We start from the raw sequence: 16,182 nt of genomic DNA on the forward strand, positions 1-16,182 counted from the left end.
CTGCACTGAAAGTAAAGGGGCATAATAATTTCACACCCACCTTTTCGTTTTTTATTTGTTAAAGTTTAAAATATCCAATCAAGTGTGTTCCACTTCATGATTGTGTCCCACTTATTGTTGATGCTTCACAAGAAATTAGTTTTATATCTTGATGTTTGAAGTCTGAAATGTAGCAAAAGTCCCAAAGTTCAAGGGGGGCAAATAGTTTTGCAAGCCAATGTTCTACACACACAGTTAAGAAAATAAGTATTTGAACACCCTGCTATATTGCTATTTCTCCCACTTAGAAATCATGGAGGGGTCTAAAATTTTCCTCGTAGGTACATGTACACTGTGAGAGAGATAACCACAATAAATGATTGTTAAACGATTTATTTGTGTGATATAGCTGCAAATAAGTATTTGAACACCTGAGAAAATGAATGTTAATATTTGGTACCATGGCCTTTGTTTGCTATTACACAAGTCTAACGATCTCTGTAGTTTTTCACCAGGTTTGCACACACTACAGGGGGGATCTTGGCCCACTCCTCCACACAGATCTTCTCTAGATCAGTCAGGTTTCTTGCCTGTTACTGAGAAACACGGAGTTTGAGCTACCGCCAAACATTTTTGATTGGGTTCAGGTATGGAGAGTTGCAAGGCCATGCTGGAACCTTGATATGCTTTTTACGGAGCCACTTCTTGGTTTTTCTGGCTGTGTGCTTCGGGTCGTTGTCATGTTGGAAGACCCAGCGGTGACCAATCTTCAATGCTTTGACTCAGGGAAGGAGGTTGTTCCCCAAAATCTCACATTAAACGGCCCCAGTCATCCTCTCTTTATGCAGTGCACTCGTCCTGTCCCATGTGCAGAAAAACACCCACAAAGCATGATGCTACCACCACCATGCTTCACTGTAGGGATGGTGTTCTTTGTATTGTATTCTTCTTCCTTCAAACATTCTTAGTAGAATTACGACCAAAAAGTTCTATTTTGGTCTCATCTGACCACAAAACTTTCTCCCATGACTCCTCTGTATCATCCAAATGTTCATTTGCAAACTTAAGATGGGCCTTGAGATGTGCTGGTTTAAGCAGGGGAACCTTTCGTGCCATGCATAATTTAAAATCGTGACGTCTTAGTGTATTACCTAGAGCAACCTTGGAAACTGTGGTCCCAGCTCTTTTCAGATCATTGACCGTGTAGTTTCAGAAAGATTCCTCACCTTTCTTAGAATCATTGAGACCAAACAAGGTGATATCTTGCATAGGGCTCCATTCCGATTGGGATTGACGTCATGTTTAGTTTTTTCCACTTTCTAATGATTACTCCAACAGTGGACTTTTTTCACCAAGCTGCTTGGCTCTGTAGCCCTTTGCAGCCTTGTGGAGGTGTACAATTTTGTCTCTGGTGTATTTTGACAGCTCTTTGGTCTTTGCCATGTTACAAGTTAACATCTTACGGATTGTATGGGGTGGACAGGTGTCTTTAGGCAGCAAAAGACCTCAAACAGGTGCATCTGATTTAGGATGATACATGGAGTGCAGGTGGACTTCTAATAGGTGGACCAACAAGTCTTTCAGTGTCAGAATTCTAGATGATACACAGGTGTTCAAATACTTATTTGAAGCTGTATCCAGTGTTCTCGTTTGCCCGCGTCCCTGCGTCCTAGACGCATAATTTTTGCTGGGGACGCATAGTGTCAAATCAACGCAACTTTTTTGACACAAAATTGTCATTATTACCCGTTTACTGTTTTTTTTTTTTTTTTAACAAAGATTTACCATGCTCCAAATTTTTCGTCAGGCAGATCCGCCATTGTTGTTTTGGTCTCGCGGTTTGAGTTTTCGTCTGCACGTCGATCTCGGCAAACGAGATGTTGCTGCTTCGAGATTACGTCATTGTTGTGGTGGTTGTCGGCGAGGGAAGTATAAGTATGCATACCTGTCAACCTGTACGTTTTTGCCGTACAAAGTACGTTTATTATGCATTTTAAGACGTGTACGACGTATAAGAAAAACTCAAATTTTTCAATCATGGGTACTATCCGGTAAACACCGACTATCACGAAAACGGCAAATCAATCAAGTCAACCGAGTTCGAGTCGTGTAGTGAAAGTCCGTCTCTTTTTAGAGAACCGGCTTTTTCGGCTCAACTCATCAAAGAGAGACGGTTCTCAAATGGCTCACTTGCTTTGATGCATTATATTACGAATTATTATGTTGTATAAAGAAGTTAAGAAAAAAAGGAAATATAAAATGAGAAAATGAAAAAAGACAGGTTTGAGGTTATCCCGTAATCAGTATATTACCAACAATAATTTAATGCAGAAAATGAATTAATAGTTTGAATAAGAAAATGTATTATTCTACTCAATTATATTTGCATGAATTTTTGCTTCTGCAGTGAACGTCCAAGCTACTTCATTTTTGAACTTTTTTTAATAATAAACCTCATTCATGTCGAGCAACTCAGTGTCTCACAACAAAATGTTCATTACCAATATATATGATATAAGGAAACAGATACACAATATAACATATTAAACTACATAAACACGTTTGAAAAAAAAAATATGGTGTAAGATTTTTTTTGTATTTTGTAAGGGAAAATACGACCATTTGTAAGGGCATGGAGCCATGGAGGTTGACAGGTATGAGTATGCTTCAGAAAAAAACAGTATTAGGTGAAAATCAACACAAAATTGGTCATTTCTTCAGTGTCAGTAATAAGTCGAAACATAATGCAGAAAACAACCGCAATAATTCTGGCACGAAAAAACAGCGGAGAAATTCTTCGGAAGATCGCGGAGACAAGGAAAACAAGTGTGTTGAAGCGAAGAGTTCCACAAAAGAAAATAAACAAAAGAATATAGATCAATATAATTATTTCAGCAATATTATTTTGTATAATGTAAAATATTGTTGTGAACTGAAAAATCTTGAAGTGATAACTGATTTGTATTACCAATAAACTGTGATGATTAAAACTGAATGAATATATAGATTTATATTATATATTTGTCGCTGATTTACAATTTCAACCTCGATAACACTAAATTTAGGGGACCCATAGGTCTCTGTTAGGACCCATAGATTTTTGAGCATGCGAGCTTCCACTGCTACGCAGACGACACTCAACTCTATCTTCCGTTGGAGGAATCTTCCACACTAAACTGTGGAAATTTGGAGGCCTGCCTCACTGAGATAAAAGAGTGGATGTCACTCAATTTCTTGCGTCTTAACTCTGAAAAGACCGAAATGTTAGTCATTGGTCCATCTAAATGCCGTGACTTATTCTCAAAAACTGCTGTGAACATTGACAAATGTCACATCACACAGAGTGACTCAGTTAAAAATTTAGGTGTCATATTTGACCCTGATCTAACCTTTGAGATGCATGTAAAGAAAATTACTAGAACCGCTTTCTTCCATCTTCGTAACATTGCCAAAATCCGTTCAATACTGTCTCAGTCTGATGCGGAAACTATAATTCATGCATTTGTTACCTCCCGTCTCGATTACTGTAATGCACTACTCTCCGGTCTCCCGAACTCCAGAATCAAGTCTCTTCAGCTAGTACAAAATGCCGCAGCGAGGCTTTTAACTAGGACAAAAGAGTACGATCACATAACACCGATTTTGGCTAACTTGCACTGGCTCCCAGTTAGCCAAAGATGTGACTTCAAGGTTCTCTTAGTATTGTACAAAATCATACATGGACTTGCTCCCTCTTATCTTTCAGATCTGATCTGCCCCTATGTCCCGGTCCGAAGCCTACTATCTGAGAGTGCCGGTCTTCTGGTGATCCCGAGAGCAAAGAAGTGTTCTGCTGGTTCGAGAGCGTTCTCCATTCAGGCACCGGTGCTGTGGAATGCTCTTCCCCCTGAGATCCGATTTGCAACCTCAGTGGAAATGTTTAAATCTAAACTTAAAACTCACTTCTACTCCATTGCATATGAATAATAACCTACTCTTCTTGTCGGCTGAAAAATAGTCTGTGTAACATAGTGTACTAATCTGTGAAGCCCTTAGAGACTTATTGTGATTAAGGGCTATACAAATAAAAATGACTTGACTTTTCAGAGGTAAGATGAACACTGGTATCCGACAAATAAATCGTTCAAAAGATCATGCATTGTGATTTATAGATTTTTCCATTTTTAGTTTAGCTCTCTCACAGTGGACTTGCACCTACAATGAAAATTTCTGACCCCTCCACGATTTCTAAGTGGGAGAAATAGCAAAATAGCAAGGTGTTCAAATAATTATTGTCTTCACTGTGTATGCTATACACCTATTAATGTGTAAGATACTATTTTTCTACAACCTTATCCAAAGATCATGTGTACTTATTATACAAAACAAAAAATACATAGTAATATGTTTAATTTTATGTGTAGCAAAAATATTCACAAAAATATATCAAAAATGTAAACTCACTTTACAAAACTGCTAACAAATTGTTTTGTGGTTTTTGAAACTTTGAATATGAAGAGCATTCCCAATATGAAAATTATATATAATACGCATAAAAGTCCAACCTTTGTTTGGAGTTAGACATTTTTTATTATTAATTTTCTTTTTCTTTATTTATTTTCTTTACTTATTTTCAGATTTTTTCTCTGTACTTATGCAGCCCTGTTCTCTTAAAAGGTGTTACCTTTGTTTCATGACGAGACACTACAAAGTTGAAACGTCCAAGCCAATTTTGTTTGTAATGATGCTATCTTCAACTAAAAAAAAAAAAAAAAAAAAAAAAAATGTCTTGGTGCCCTCTGCCGCACCAAAGTGGTACTACAACTCATAGCGCTACAACTGAATTGTGTTTAGTCTTATTTGCATTTACCATACTTAGAGGCTCATATATCAGGTTATACATCAAATTGATGATCTAATTAGTTGCCAACGTCTTAATCTATTTTCATCAATTAGTTGTTGCAGCGATAAAAGACACCTGTTGATTAAGTGTACGGGTGTTTTTCGAGTGTTTTCCTCACTTAAGATGGTGCACGTCTTTGAATAGGTCAATGGAAAGCTCCCAGTAACGAGGACCCTTCACTTGAACCTGCGAAGTCGTGAGAACACATGAAAATGTGATGGAAGATTGTAACCCGAATTCAGGAGCATCTTTTTTTTTTAATATATACCCGCTTGAGGAGATGCAGCTCAGGCAGCATAGTTGGAGCCATTAGCTCCACCGTGGTCTCATCATACCATTTGGTTTTCTGCAATTACAACATAACATTTTTTTTACGAGTGATAAGTGTATCCTGTTTTAATATTGGACACTTGCAAAGGATACCACAAAGAATGCCAGTTTGTTGTTTAGACTATTATGCTGTTCTTCAATTTCTGCGCCCTTAAGGGCAGGTCTGCTTTTTTGATTTAATAAAAAAGGCTTAGGGGAGGGCATTTAGAACAGGTTGGAATGTCTTATTTGAGGTTGAACTCTCAGCTGTTCTCTTTGCATGTTCAAACTCAATTGATGTCTTCTCTCCTTATTTGGAATGTCTATTAAACTTGTAAACTTATAAACCAAGTAACCAAAATATCAGAAGACACCTCTTATGCAATTTTACAAAGAGCAATAATACTAGATTGATATGCAAGAGCATTTTTTCCCATAAAATGTTGTGAGACCCTGGTGGGTGGAAAGTCTAGGTGAGTTTTGGGGGCATTTTCCTGCTTTGACATACGTTTTAATTTGCTTATGTCATAGATATTGTAATCTCTCCAGTCTTGCCGCTTCTGTTACTTGTGCTGCTGCGGAAACCTAGCCTCTCAACCTCTCCCCTCTCAGCTCAGCGAATAATTTAAAGCAGCAGCAAAGCCGAAAGAGAAATACAACAAGGTTAGTTAACAAATATTAACTAAATAAGATACATTTTACTGAAATGTATGTTAAATGTTGTATATTGTCTTGTCCATTATTAAATAAATTGCCGGCTGTTTAATTTAATTTTGATCCTTGGTGTTTCCTCTATTAATATCACCATTCATCAAACCAGTAGCTTTTCTTACCTCTGCCGAACAGCTTCAGACTCACAACGAAAAAGGGAACAATTAACTATGACGTAGTAGAAATTAATCTAACACTCCTTACAATTCCCCTATTATACCTTGTAAGTGACCTCCAGGAGTGCGTAACAGGGCTTGAGGGAGTCCACGTCCACTGGCACCAAAAGGCGGCTTTCGGCGGCTAACACAAGGAGATGTCGCAGTGCCTGCAGGTGATAGCTGAGGAATACCGATTAGACATGACCAAAAAAGGGTAAAAATGTGTTATGTGATACATTAGTTATTCTTACGATGCATATCACTTTTATTACACTTAGTCATATTTTAATTCAAATAAACACTGGATAGACAATGCCTCGTGAAAGTATTGGCTGCCTTATACATTTTTTCTCATATTGCCACATTTTAAGTTTCAAATTTAAAGCAAAAAAAGAGGAAACATTTTCTAATAATCCACATGTGAGACACAATAATGAAATTGAACCAAATTATTTCAACATTTCATATTATATTTACAACAAAAAACCTCAAAAGTAGGTGTTAAAAAAATATTGTCCCCCTGTTCGCTAAGCTTGGCCAACTGACCACAGAAGCTTCCTGATGACTTCTGAATGATCCAATGTCGACCTAAATGAATAACAATGACAAAGGGCACCTGTGTGTTTAAATGCACACTGGAGTTCTCCAGAAACACAAATGAGACACAGTTTTCTTTCACATTAATACAAAAAATTATGTTTCCTCTCATTCACTACAAAAAGTTTGCGGTTTCTTCCTTTTCCCGCCATGCTTAGGAATGTAGTAATCGATTGTCATGCACACTCACCTCTGCTCTGCCCCGTGTTACGTCAGAGTTATTAGATGATCAAACTCTGATACTTTGATCTTTTTTTAGGTTTTTGTATATTTTTTTATACATTTGGTTTTTAATTCACATCACTGTAACGCAAACCAATTTAATCACATTTTAGACATTGATATTTCGGGATTAGGTTTATTTTTAGAACGCGTAATAATGTCGCCACAGGCGCCAGTGTGCCCGTGGGCACGGGGTTGGGTACCCCTGCTCTAAACCTTTGGCAAAAAAAGGAGAAAACTAATCAGAGAAGCAACCAAGAGAACCATTATCACATTGGATGACCTGCAAGTATACACAGCTGAAGTGGGACAATCGGTGCATTAGACAACTATAAATCGTACTCTGCGTAAATCCTCTCTTTATTGAAGAGTGGCAAGAAGAAAGCACTTCCTGAAAGAATATTATAAAAAGGCCCATTGGGCATTTGCAAAAAGCCACATGGGATACACAAATTACATGTGGAACATGGTGCTGAAGGCAAAGTGTTACATTCGGCATAAGAGTAACACTGCTTGACCCTGAAAACACCATCCCCACCGTCAAACATGGTGGAGGCAGCTTCATGCCTTGTGGTTGCATTTCTTTAGCAGGGACTTAAAACATCAAAAAGGTTGTGGGGAAGATGGATGGAGCTAAATACAAATACATTAAATCTGGGGAACAGGTTCCACTTTCAACAGGACAATGACTCTAAACATAAAGCAAAATATACAATGGAATGGTTTTAAACAAACGGGTCAAAGGTGTTAAAATGACCAGGCTAAAGTCCAGACTTCAATCCTATAGAGCAGGGGTCTCCAACCTTTTTCAAGCTGAGAGCTACCTTTTGTTACTAATGTCAGCATTTATATAGCGCTTTTCAAGTCAATGAAAACCTCCCAAAGCGCTTTACAATGTGCTTCACTCTTACCCCCTCACATACCAATAGCAGTGTCAGCCATGCAAGGCAACTACCTGCTTATCCGGGGCATTGGGGATTCAGTGTCTTACCCAAGGACACCTTGACATAACACGGACCTACGATCTCTTGATCCCGAGACGAGCGCTTTACCTCCTGAGCTACTGCCGCCCCAATAAGCATAAAGGGCATGTGTATTATTATGTTCTTACCAGGATATTACTAAGTTATTTAATGAAAGTAGGGTTGGATAAACTCAATCAATCACACACAAAAAAAAATCATTTTACTAGAAAATTAAAATGACCGGTGAGCTATCGTCAGGACTGGTCTGTGGGCACCTCAGCTGCTTTTAGCGGGCACTCTGGTGCCCGTGTGCACCATATTGGAGACCCTGCTATAGTTTGTGGAAAGGTGTAAAAAAAAAAAAAAAAAAAAAGGCTGTGCACAGGCGTTTACTATCAAACTTTAAGGGACTTGGATGGTTTTGAAAGGAAGAATGGGCATATATTTCTGCTTTACGATGTATAAAACTTAGACATACCCAGAAAGACTTGTGGCTGTTGATAAGTAGCAAAAAGAGGGCTAACTCAAAAGGGAACAATATTTTTGTAACACCTACTTTTCATTTTTTGTCATTTTTAAGCATAATATAAAATATTGAATAGATGTGGGGTTTTTTCCACAATTGCGTCTCACATGTTGTTAATTCTTACAAAATATTTGTACATTTTTATTTATGTGTTGGAAGCCTGAAATATGTCAAAAGGTTATTGGGGACAATACCTTTGCAAGGGACTGTAGCATTCACTATGGATAGTCACAGAGGCATATGTGACAAATATCCAAGCCTTGCAACATGACTGCTAGCCTGCTTTTAAAATAATCGGTTTGATCAGCCTACCGGTTGTCCGTGCTGTGTGAGGGGAAGTGAGGGTAGAGGGCACACAACAGCGCAGCAATGGCTGAGTTAGAGGTACTCAAGCTGAACCTGGTGTAAAAAATGTAATAATCAACATTATTGTTTTAAAACCATTCAATCCTGACACAAATGTGAAAAAAACACAAAAGGCACGGGGTTTTTATGGGTCCAATCTTAAGTCAGACCACTTCTTTCTCAGTATATATTTATCATTAATGCATCTAACCATCTGGCCTGAACATAATCACGTTTAAAGTGTTTACTTTGACTAAACGAGCAATTACATTGATCCCCTGCTGTATTGATGTCCACTGTTTGTGGTTTACATTGCATATTTGAATTTAATTGTTTTTCGAGGGTTCATACGCATTTTCGATGGGCAGGTTCAAGCACTTTTTGAAGGACTTTCAAAATCAATTTTCCAATTTTTCAAGTAGCATTAAAAGAAGAGATTCAGTGCAGATAAAAAAAACAGGATAATAAAACTTATTTTTAAACCCTATCTCTAGCACATCCCAAATTCTGATCAATAAAAATGGGTTTAAAACCCCAATTTACAGCCAAAATCCAAGCAAATAACTCTGGTTCAAACTGTAACATAGGCTCATTGGCTCTAATCCTAATATGGAGCTGAAACTCTTCTTGTTCTTAACCCACACCCAACTCTAGCTGTAACCATAGCCTCAACCCTATTTCAGAACCCTAAATCAGTGTAATACCCTACAGGAAGCCTAAACCTTAGTTTTTAACTCTTGCACCAATCTTTTTTTGAACAATAAATTAAGTTTTAAACCCTTACTTGTCAAGTCAAATCACATTTATTTGTATAGCCAGTCTCTGAAACCCGTGACAAAAAGTTACCGGACACCAGGGCAGACAAATCTGAAAAGTTGCCTGCCCCATTTTTCACAACTTGAAACACAATAAGACGACTAATCGCAAAAAAAACATTGTTGCAAAGTATTAAGGGTTGATAATCAGAATAATATATATATATATATATATATATATATATATAGAAAATAAAACGAAATATTGTTTTTTCTTGAAAAAGTTGTCGGCCACCCGGGCAGACATTGTTGTGTAAGTTGTACGCCTGACGTCAAAGATGCAAGCCCCAGGCATCCGGGCAGACGTTATTTCAAATACTGGTATAGCCCTTAATCAAGATGTCTGAAAGGACTGCACAGGATTACAATTACACCATCGCCTGATCTCAAACCAGCGTGTGGGCAAGGACAAACTCAGAACCTCAGCATGAGGAAAAATAAACCATAACCTAAGAACCACGGCAAAAACAAGCATTTACAAACACTTCGTTTAAAATTTAAGGACATTTCAAACCTTGAAAACACAACTTTAATATTCAAGCATTTTCAAGTATTTCAAGAACTTGTGGGAGCTCTAGATATGAAGATTTTCAGAAGCACTACATTAAAAAATGCAAAAACAAATTATACTTATCACAATGAGGTGCCCCAAAAGCCAGTTTCTGCAGCCGGGGATCGTCACGCCAAGGACCCCTCCCTTGGCCGCTACTCAGCTCTCTGCGCACCCGACCCCTTTGGCCCCTCCTACAGGTGGTGAGCCCATGGGAAGAGGGTCCCACGTCGTCCCCTCGGGCTGTGCCCGGCCGGACCCCGTTGGTAAAGGTCCGGCAACCAGGCGCTAGCCAGCGGACCCCACCTCCAGGCCTGGCTCCAGAAGGGGGCCCCGGTAACCCGCGTCCGGGCGAGGGAGATTCAGGACCAATGTTTTTGCTCGTCATAAGGGGTCTTCTGATCTGCGTTTTGTCTGGCCACTCACCTAGAACCTGTTTGCCATGGGTGACCCTACCAGGGGCTTAAAGCCCCGACAACATAGCTCCTAGGATCATTGGGACACACAAACTCCTCCACCGATTCTGTTCATAACTCTTATGGACAGAATTTCTAGGCACAGCCTTGGTGGGGATGGAGTCCGGTTTGGGGGCCTCAGCATTGCGTCACTGCTTTTTGCAGATGACGTGGTGCTGTTGGCTTCCTCAGGCCGTGATCTTCAACTCTCGCTGGAGCGATTCGCAGCCGAGTGTGAAGCGGCCAAAATGAGGATCAGTACCTCCAAGTCCGAGACCATGGTACTCAGTCGGAAAAGGGTGGCATGCTCCCTCCGGGTTGGGGAAGAGATCTTGCCCCAAGTGGAGGAGTTCAAGTATCTTGGGGTCTTGTTCACGAGTGAGGGTAAGATGGAACGGGAGATCGACAGACGGGTCGGTGCAGCGTCTGCCGTCATTCTGACCCTGTACCGGTCCGTCGTGGTGAAGAGGGAGCTGAGCCGAAAGGCAAAGCTCTCGATCTACCGGTCGATGTACGTTCCTACCCTCACCTATGGTCATGAACTTTGGGTCATGACCGAAAGAACACGATCCCAGATACAAGTGGCCGAAATGAGTATCCTCCGCAGGGTGTCTGGGTTCTCCCTTAGAGATAAGGTGAGTAGCTCAGTCATCCGGGGGGGACTCTGTGTGGAGCCACTGCTCCTCCGCATTGAGAGGAGCCAGTTGAAGTGGCTCGGGCATCTGATATGGATGCCTCCTGGACGCCTCCCACGGGAGGTGTTCCGGGCATGTCCCACCGGCAGGAGGCCCCACGGGCGACCCAGGACATGCTGGAGAGACCATGTCTCTCGGCTGGCTAGGGAACGCCTCGGGATCCTGTCGGATGAGCTGGAGGTGGCTGGGGATAGGGACGTCTGGGCTTCCCTTTTAAGGCTGCTGCCCCCGCGACCCGACCTCGGATAAGCGGAAGATAATGGATGGGTGGATGGACAATGAGGTGCCCCGCTGATAGCAGGTGTCACCTGGAAATATAAATTCACGTTGATTGCATTAAAAAGGATTGGTGGGCGTGATTATAGGAGAGGCGAATCAGCACATATGAACAAATGCAGGGACAACTATGAGTGGGGACACTAAGTAATGATAACAAAAGTCATTACAAAAATCAATGAAAGCAAATTGAATAAAAAGAAGTCAAACGCCTGACACTCAGCCTGCTCTCTGACCATTTGTCAACTAAACACCTTCCAACCAAATGTGAGCATGAATAGAAAAGGTTCATCTGATGATGGCTACATGGCACATCTATATTCACTGGGACTTTTTCCCAGCATGCATATTAGTTCATGGGAATTATTTTCAGCCATTCCTGTGATAATATAAAGGCTACACCTGATCCAAAACCCTTTACTATGGTCTTGTGAACTTTACTATTTTGTGGCCTCTGTAGAGTAATTATTTCCAGTTCCTTCAAAGGAAGAAGTCCAGTGCCGATCAATAGAATGTCTTTTTTGTTGGATTTTTTGAATGACTAAAATAGAGTCACTATCTTGCTGCGATCACATACTTCTTGCTGTTTTGAGCTGTTGTTTTTGTGTCAATGGGCTGCTATAAACTGATAAGAATTCTGCCATTCTGCTTCAACAATGCACGGGCTGCTTCAATACATTACACCTGTTTACAAACACGAAAAGGGCTCCATAGATGTAGGGTAATAATGAAGTTCAATACAGAAGGCAAAATAAAGTACTGCATGTATAAAAAGCACAAAAGCAGCCAATTTGGACTCATTTTAAGGATATTGATTGCTCAAAAGCAGATTCTGAAGATGTATTTGTTTTTTAATGATATAGTACTGATAAGAACCTAACTGTATGCGCAGAATTCATAAAAAATAATTTTATAAATGTACTATGCTTCTATCTTATAATAGCCTTTATTGTTTCTGTCCAAAGGGAGCTTTTCCCTGATTAAAACTTTCAAGTTGTTTATGCTAAGCAACTTTAAAGACAAGGAACATAGCATTTTTAAAAAAACACACACACAAAATAACAAAATGTACTGTGCAAACATTCACTTTTCAGTGCAAAAACAAAAAATAATTAAAAACGATAATAAACGTTTAACTTTTTTAAACATTACAAATTTAAAGTGAAATATAGGATTCAGCTTCTTCTGCCACAATTAGAGAATGCACTCTGCTATGGAGCAATCAATGTCATTAAAATGAATCCAAATTTGAATCCTTTTCCTGCCTTGACTCTTTTTTTTATTAAGAGGTATTTGATTCATTTTTGTCCTACATATTGAATCACGTTACAATACCTTTAAATAACTTGAAGATTTTGCCTTTTGCAGAAGAACTCGTTGTCATTCTTTTCAAACAGCATATAGGCACTGCCTTTTGTGTGTGCTAAAGTTGGGTGTGTCACCTTCCGCCTCCCAAGAAGAGTATCCCCAGGGCCATGTGATGAGCCATGTGAAAGCCGTAGTTCATCTCGCCGCCGGTGCGGTAGTGCAGGAAGCGGCAGAGCTGCAAAAGCTTCAGGTTTCCAGTGCCGGACATCACCATGGACATGGACAGCAGAATCATAGACAATGCTGTCTGCGTGTTGTAGCAGCCTGGCTCCTGCGGGAAACATAGTGGGTCTTTAGAAATGGAATCGTCTTTATTGTCATAGATAACAATGTAGTAAACAATGTTTACAACAAGATTTGACTAACCAGAGAAAAATAATTCAGGGAAAGTGGGCAAATATACAGTATACAAGGTAGTGCTTGTAGACTAGCCTAGGTATTAAGTGCACCAGAGCAATAAAAATGGTGCCATCAAGTAGTAGTAAAAGTAGTCATCCAAATACTTACTTGAGTAAAAGTAAAAAAGGTACTTGGTGAAAAAATGACTCAAGTGCTGAATAACTGCAGCAATGTCGTATTTATTGATATTTTTCAAACAACCAAACAGATAAGCAAAATATCAAAGTCAATCCAATAAACAACAAAATACATTTAATTTAAAAGTAGATTAAAATAATCAACGTCAATTCAAGAGCTTTAAAAACAATAAAATGAAAATAGAATAAAGAAATTAAGCACATGTAGCACCAAGCAGCACACAAAGTCCCTATACTGTACTTATCTGCAAGCAGAACAACAAGCTAGCCCATGAACTTGAACAAATGAGACATTGCATATTGTAGCTGGTGTTTCGCACCCTTTTCAAAGGAAAAACGATTTTGATGTGAGGCCCGGGGGGGCTCCTCTTCTGTGTTTTCATAGTCGGTATTGCTAGGCGACATTTTCGATCTGTTTCATCCGTAAACAGAATTTCCCCCCGCTGGAGTTGAATATGGTCACGTGATGAGGCTGATACGTTTGATTGGTTGAATGTGGTAGAGCCTGGCGGAGTTCTGTGTCAAAATAAATGCACTTTGGCGGAGACAGGCGTGAAGGGTATTTAATAGGTAACGAAGTAACAACTTCAGTGTTGCCTAATGTAGCGGAGTAAAAGTAATTTTTTTTCTTCACAAATTTACTCAAGTAAAAGAATAAGGATTTAAAAAATCCTAGAGGTAGAAAATGTCCCAAAACTTAGTAAATGTAACAAAGAAAGCTGTTTGCAAAGTAAATGTATTCCGTTACTACCCACCTTTGCATTAACAGCATCAAATTTCTGAAATAAGAGTAGAGAAATACTACAATGGAAGTGCTGCATTACAGCATCATCCACATCAAGACGCATTATACAGACTATGATTGTGACATTCATTCTATTGGAAGTGCAGCGCTGAGAGGCATAGGAAACACCTAGTGCGCCTTCGAGTGAAGGGGAGTCAGATTCTTCAGGGGAGTCGTAATTGGGCACTGGTGTTGTCTGCGTCCGCATGTGTGTCACTGCACGTTGATTACATTTCCTCAAAATTTCAGACAAGGGTGGTCACAAAGGGGGGTGGCGAAAAAAAGAATGTAATTGCAAGTGTGCAAAATATTTGCACATATGAAAAATACAGCCCGAACTCTTGCTCCAGTTTGAAGTCTGTGACATGGACAGTGCGGACTGGGAACAGCTCCCTGCTTCAGTGGCTGTGCCCCCAGTCGCCTATTCAATCAGAAAGCGCGGGATGGGTAGTGTCAGAGACAGAGGTAGAAGAGGGAAGGAAAGGCTCAGTAGCTGCTCTGTGTTGTGCTTAACAATCGGCACGTTGAATAAAAAAATATGCCAATACAGATATTGGTTCAAGTCCCAAATATCTCAAATGATGCATTTTTACCCCTAGAGACACCTAGGTCAACCATTCTGTCTTCAATACATTGTGTTGAAATTGAATGTCGTTTTGGCTAGGTAAAGAGGGAAGGGGCGGCAGTATCTCAGGAGGTAGAGCGCTCGTCTCGGGACTGAGTCTGAGAGGTTGCAGATTCAATCCCTGGGTTCTCAGAGTTAAATGTTGAAGTATCCTTGGGCAAAACACTGAACCCCTAATGCTTTTTAGCATTTTTTTGACATTTTTCACATCTAGGGTAACCTACCTGACTGCCAGTGAAAGATGATGGCCATATCTATATTTCTTACCCCTTTTATTGGGCTGACAGACACATACACAAACAAACAAACAAACAAACAGAAATACTTTGATCCCAAGCTAAAGCAAATATACAAAGCTAAAGCAAATATGCAAATATGATACATTTTTCTACACACAGGCAATATATATATTTTTTAAGTCTTGTGTGCTTTTTCAGGTTGGCGGTGGCCCTAGAGAAAACTGCCTCTGAGCCTGTAAGCACATTTGTTAAGGGATCCAACAAAGAGTTGGTGGCCGGGGTGAGAGGAGTCCATTTTAATGTTAGTTGGCTCTGCTGTGGTATCATTATAGGATGAATGCAAACAAAACAGATGATTACATTAGTAGAGACTTACTGCAGCCGCTGAACCGTAGAAGGACATAAACTTCATGAAGGTTTTGGCAAATTCGTAGAGGCAGTCAAAAGCATCAGAGTTGGCAGAACCGGCGAACCGCAGACCGAGCGCCATACAAGCGCCGGCTGTGATGTAGTCTTGCACTTGGCTGAAAAACAGAAAACCATATCATGCCATTAAGGATAGTATTTCATTTAAAAGAATCATAATACAAAAACAGCTGATTGGAATTATTGATCACAAAAGAATTAAAAACATTTTCTTTTTGTGATAAAAAACACTAAAACAGTCATATGTTGAAAATGCAATTTTGGAAAGCCCTATTTACAAAATTATGTTACTATGAATGGCCGAGTGCCAATACCAGTCTTAATTTTAAGTTATGAGTATTTATGACAGTGGCCAAACCAGTATCTGCTGCCCTCTAGAAAATAGAAATTTGAGCAACAATAAATGACCATTGGAGCAATGCAAGAGAAAATATTATGATTTAAAGCATCCCCCTTAAAAATTATTAAATGAAAGAAAATGTTTGTATGGCTCACTAGTATTATCTGTAACTGGTATCAATATTGATAACTCAAGAGTTGAGTATTGATATTAGGCTGAAACGGTTTGTATTGAAATTCCTGAGTAATATTTAGTTATTTTTGTGTCAAGAAATAAACTCACATCCATGTCTCCATGTTGATGTTTTCTGGCGAATCCAACTGAGTCCACCTCATGATCTGAACAAAAGAACAACACAACATACAAATTTAAATAAATC

The 16,182-nt window shown here is 39.5% G+C and overlaps 1 protein-coding gene across 1 annotated transcript in view; it reads right to left on the bottom strand.

Annotated features, from left to right (window-relative positions):
* The window catches only part of anapc1 (anaphase promoting complex subunit 1), a 105,811-nt gene that overhangs the window by 17,113 nt on the left and 72,516 nt on the right, over nucleotides 1–16,182 (bottom strand). The window contains exons 41-47 of the mRNA XM_088350915.1: nucleotides 16,086–16,141; nucleotides 15,414–15,561; nucleotides 12,928–13,124; nucleotides 8,662–8,748; nucleotides 6,102–6,219; nucleotides 5,130–5,207; nucleotides 4,980–5,047 (exon numbers count right to left, since the gene is read on the bottom strand). Of these exons, the coding sequence (XP_088207041.1) occupies nucleotides 4,980–5,047; nucleotides 5,130–5,207; nucleotides 6,102–6,219; nucleotides 8,662–8,748; nucleotides 12,928–13,124; nucleotides 15,414–15,561; nucleotides 16,086–16,141 (752 nt within the window). The remainder of the gene's footprint in view (nucleotides 1–4,979; nucleotides 5,048–5,129; nucleotides 5,208–6,101; nucleotides 6,220–8,661; nucleotides 8,749–12,927; nucleotides 13,125–15,413; nucleotides 15,562–16,085; nucleotides 16,142–16,182) is intronic.

This window comes from Urocampus carinirostris, chromosome 13, assembly GCF_059441175.1.
Source record: "Urocampus carinirostris isolate Australia breed hairy pipefish chromosome 13, RoL_Ucar_1.0, whole genome shotgun sequence".
In the NCBI taxonomy this organism is placed as follows: Eukaryota; Metazoa; Chordata; class Actinopteri; order Syngnathiformes; family Syngnathidae; genus Urocampus; species Urocampus carinirostris.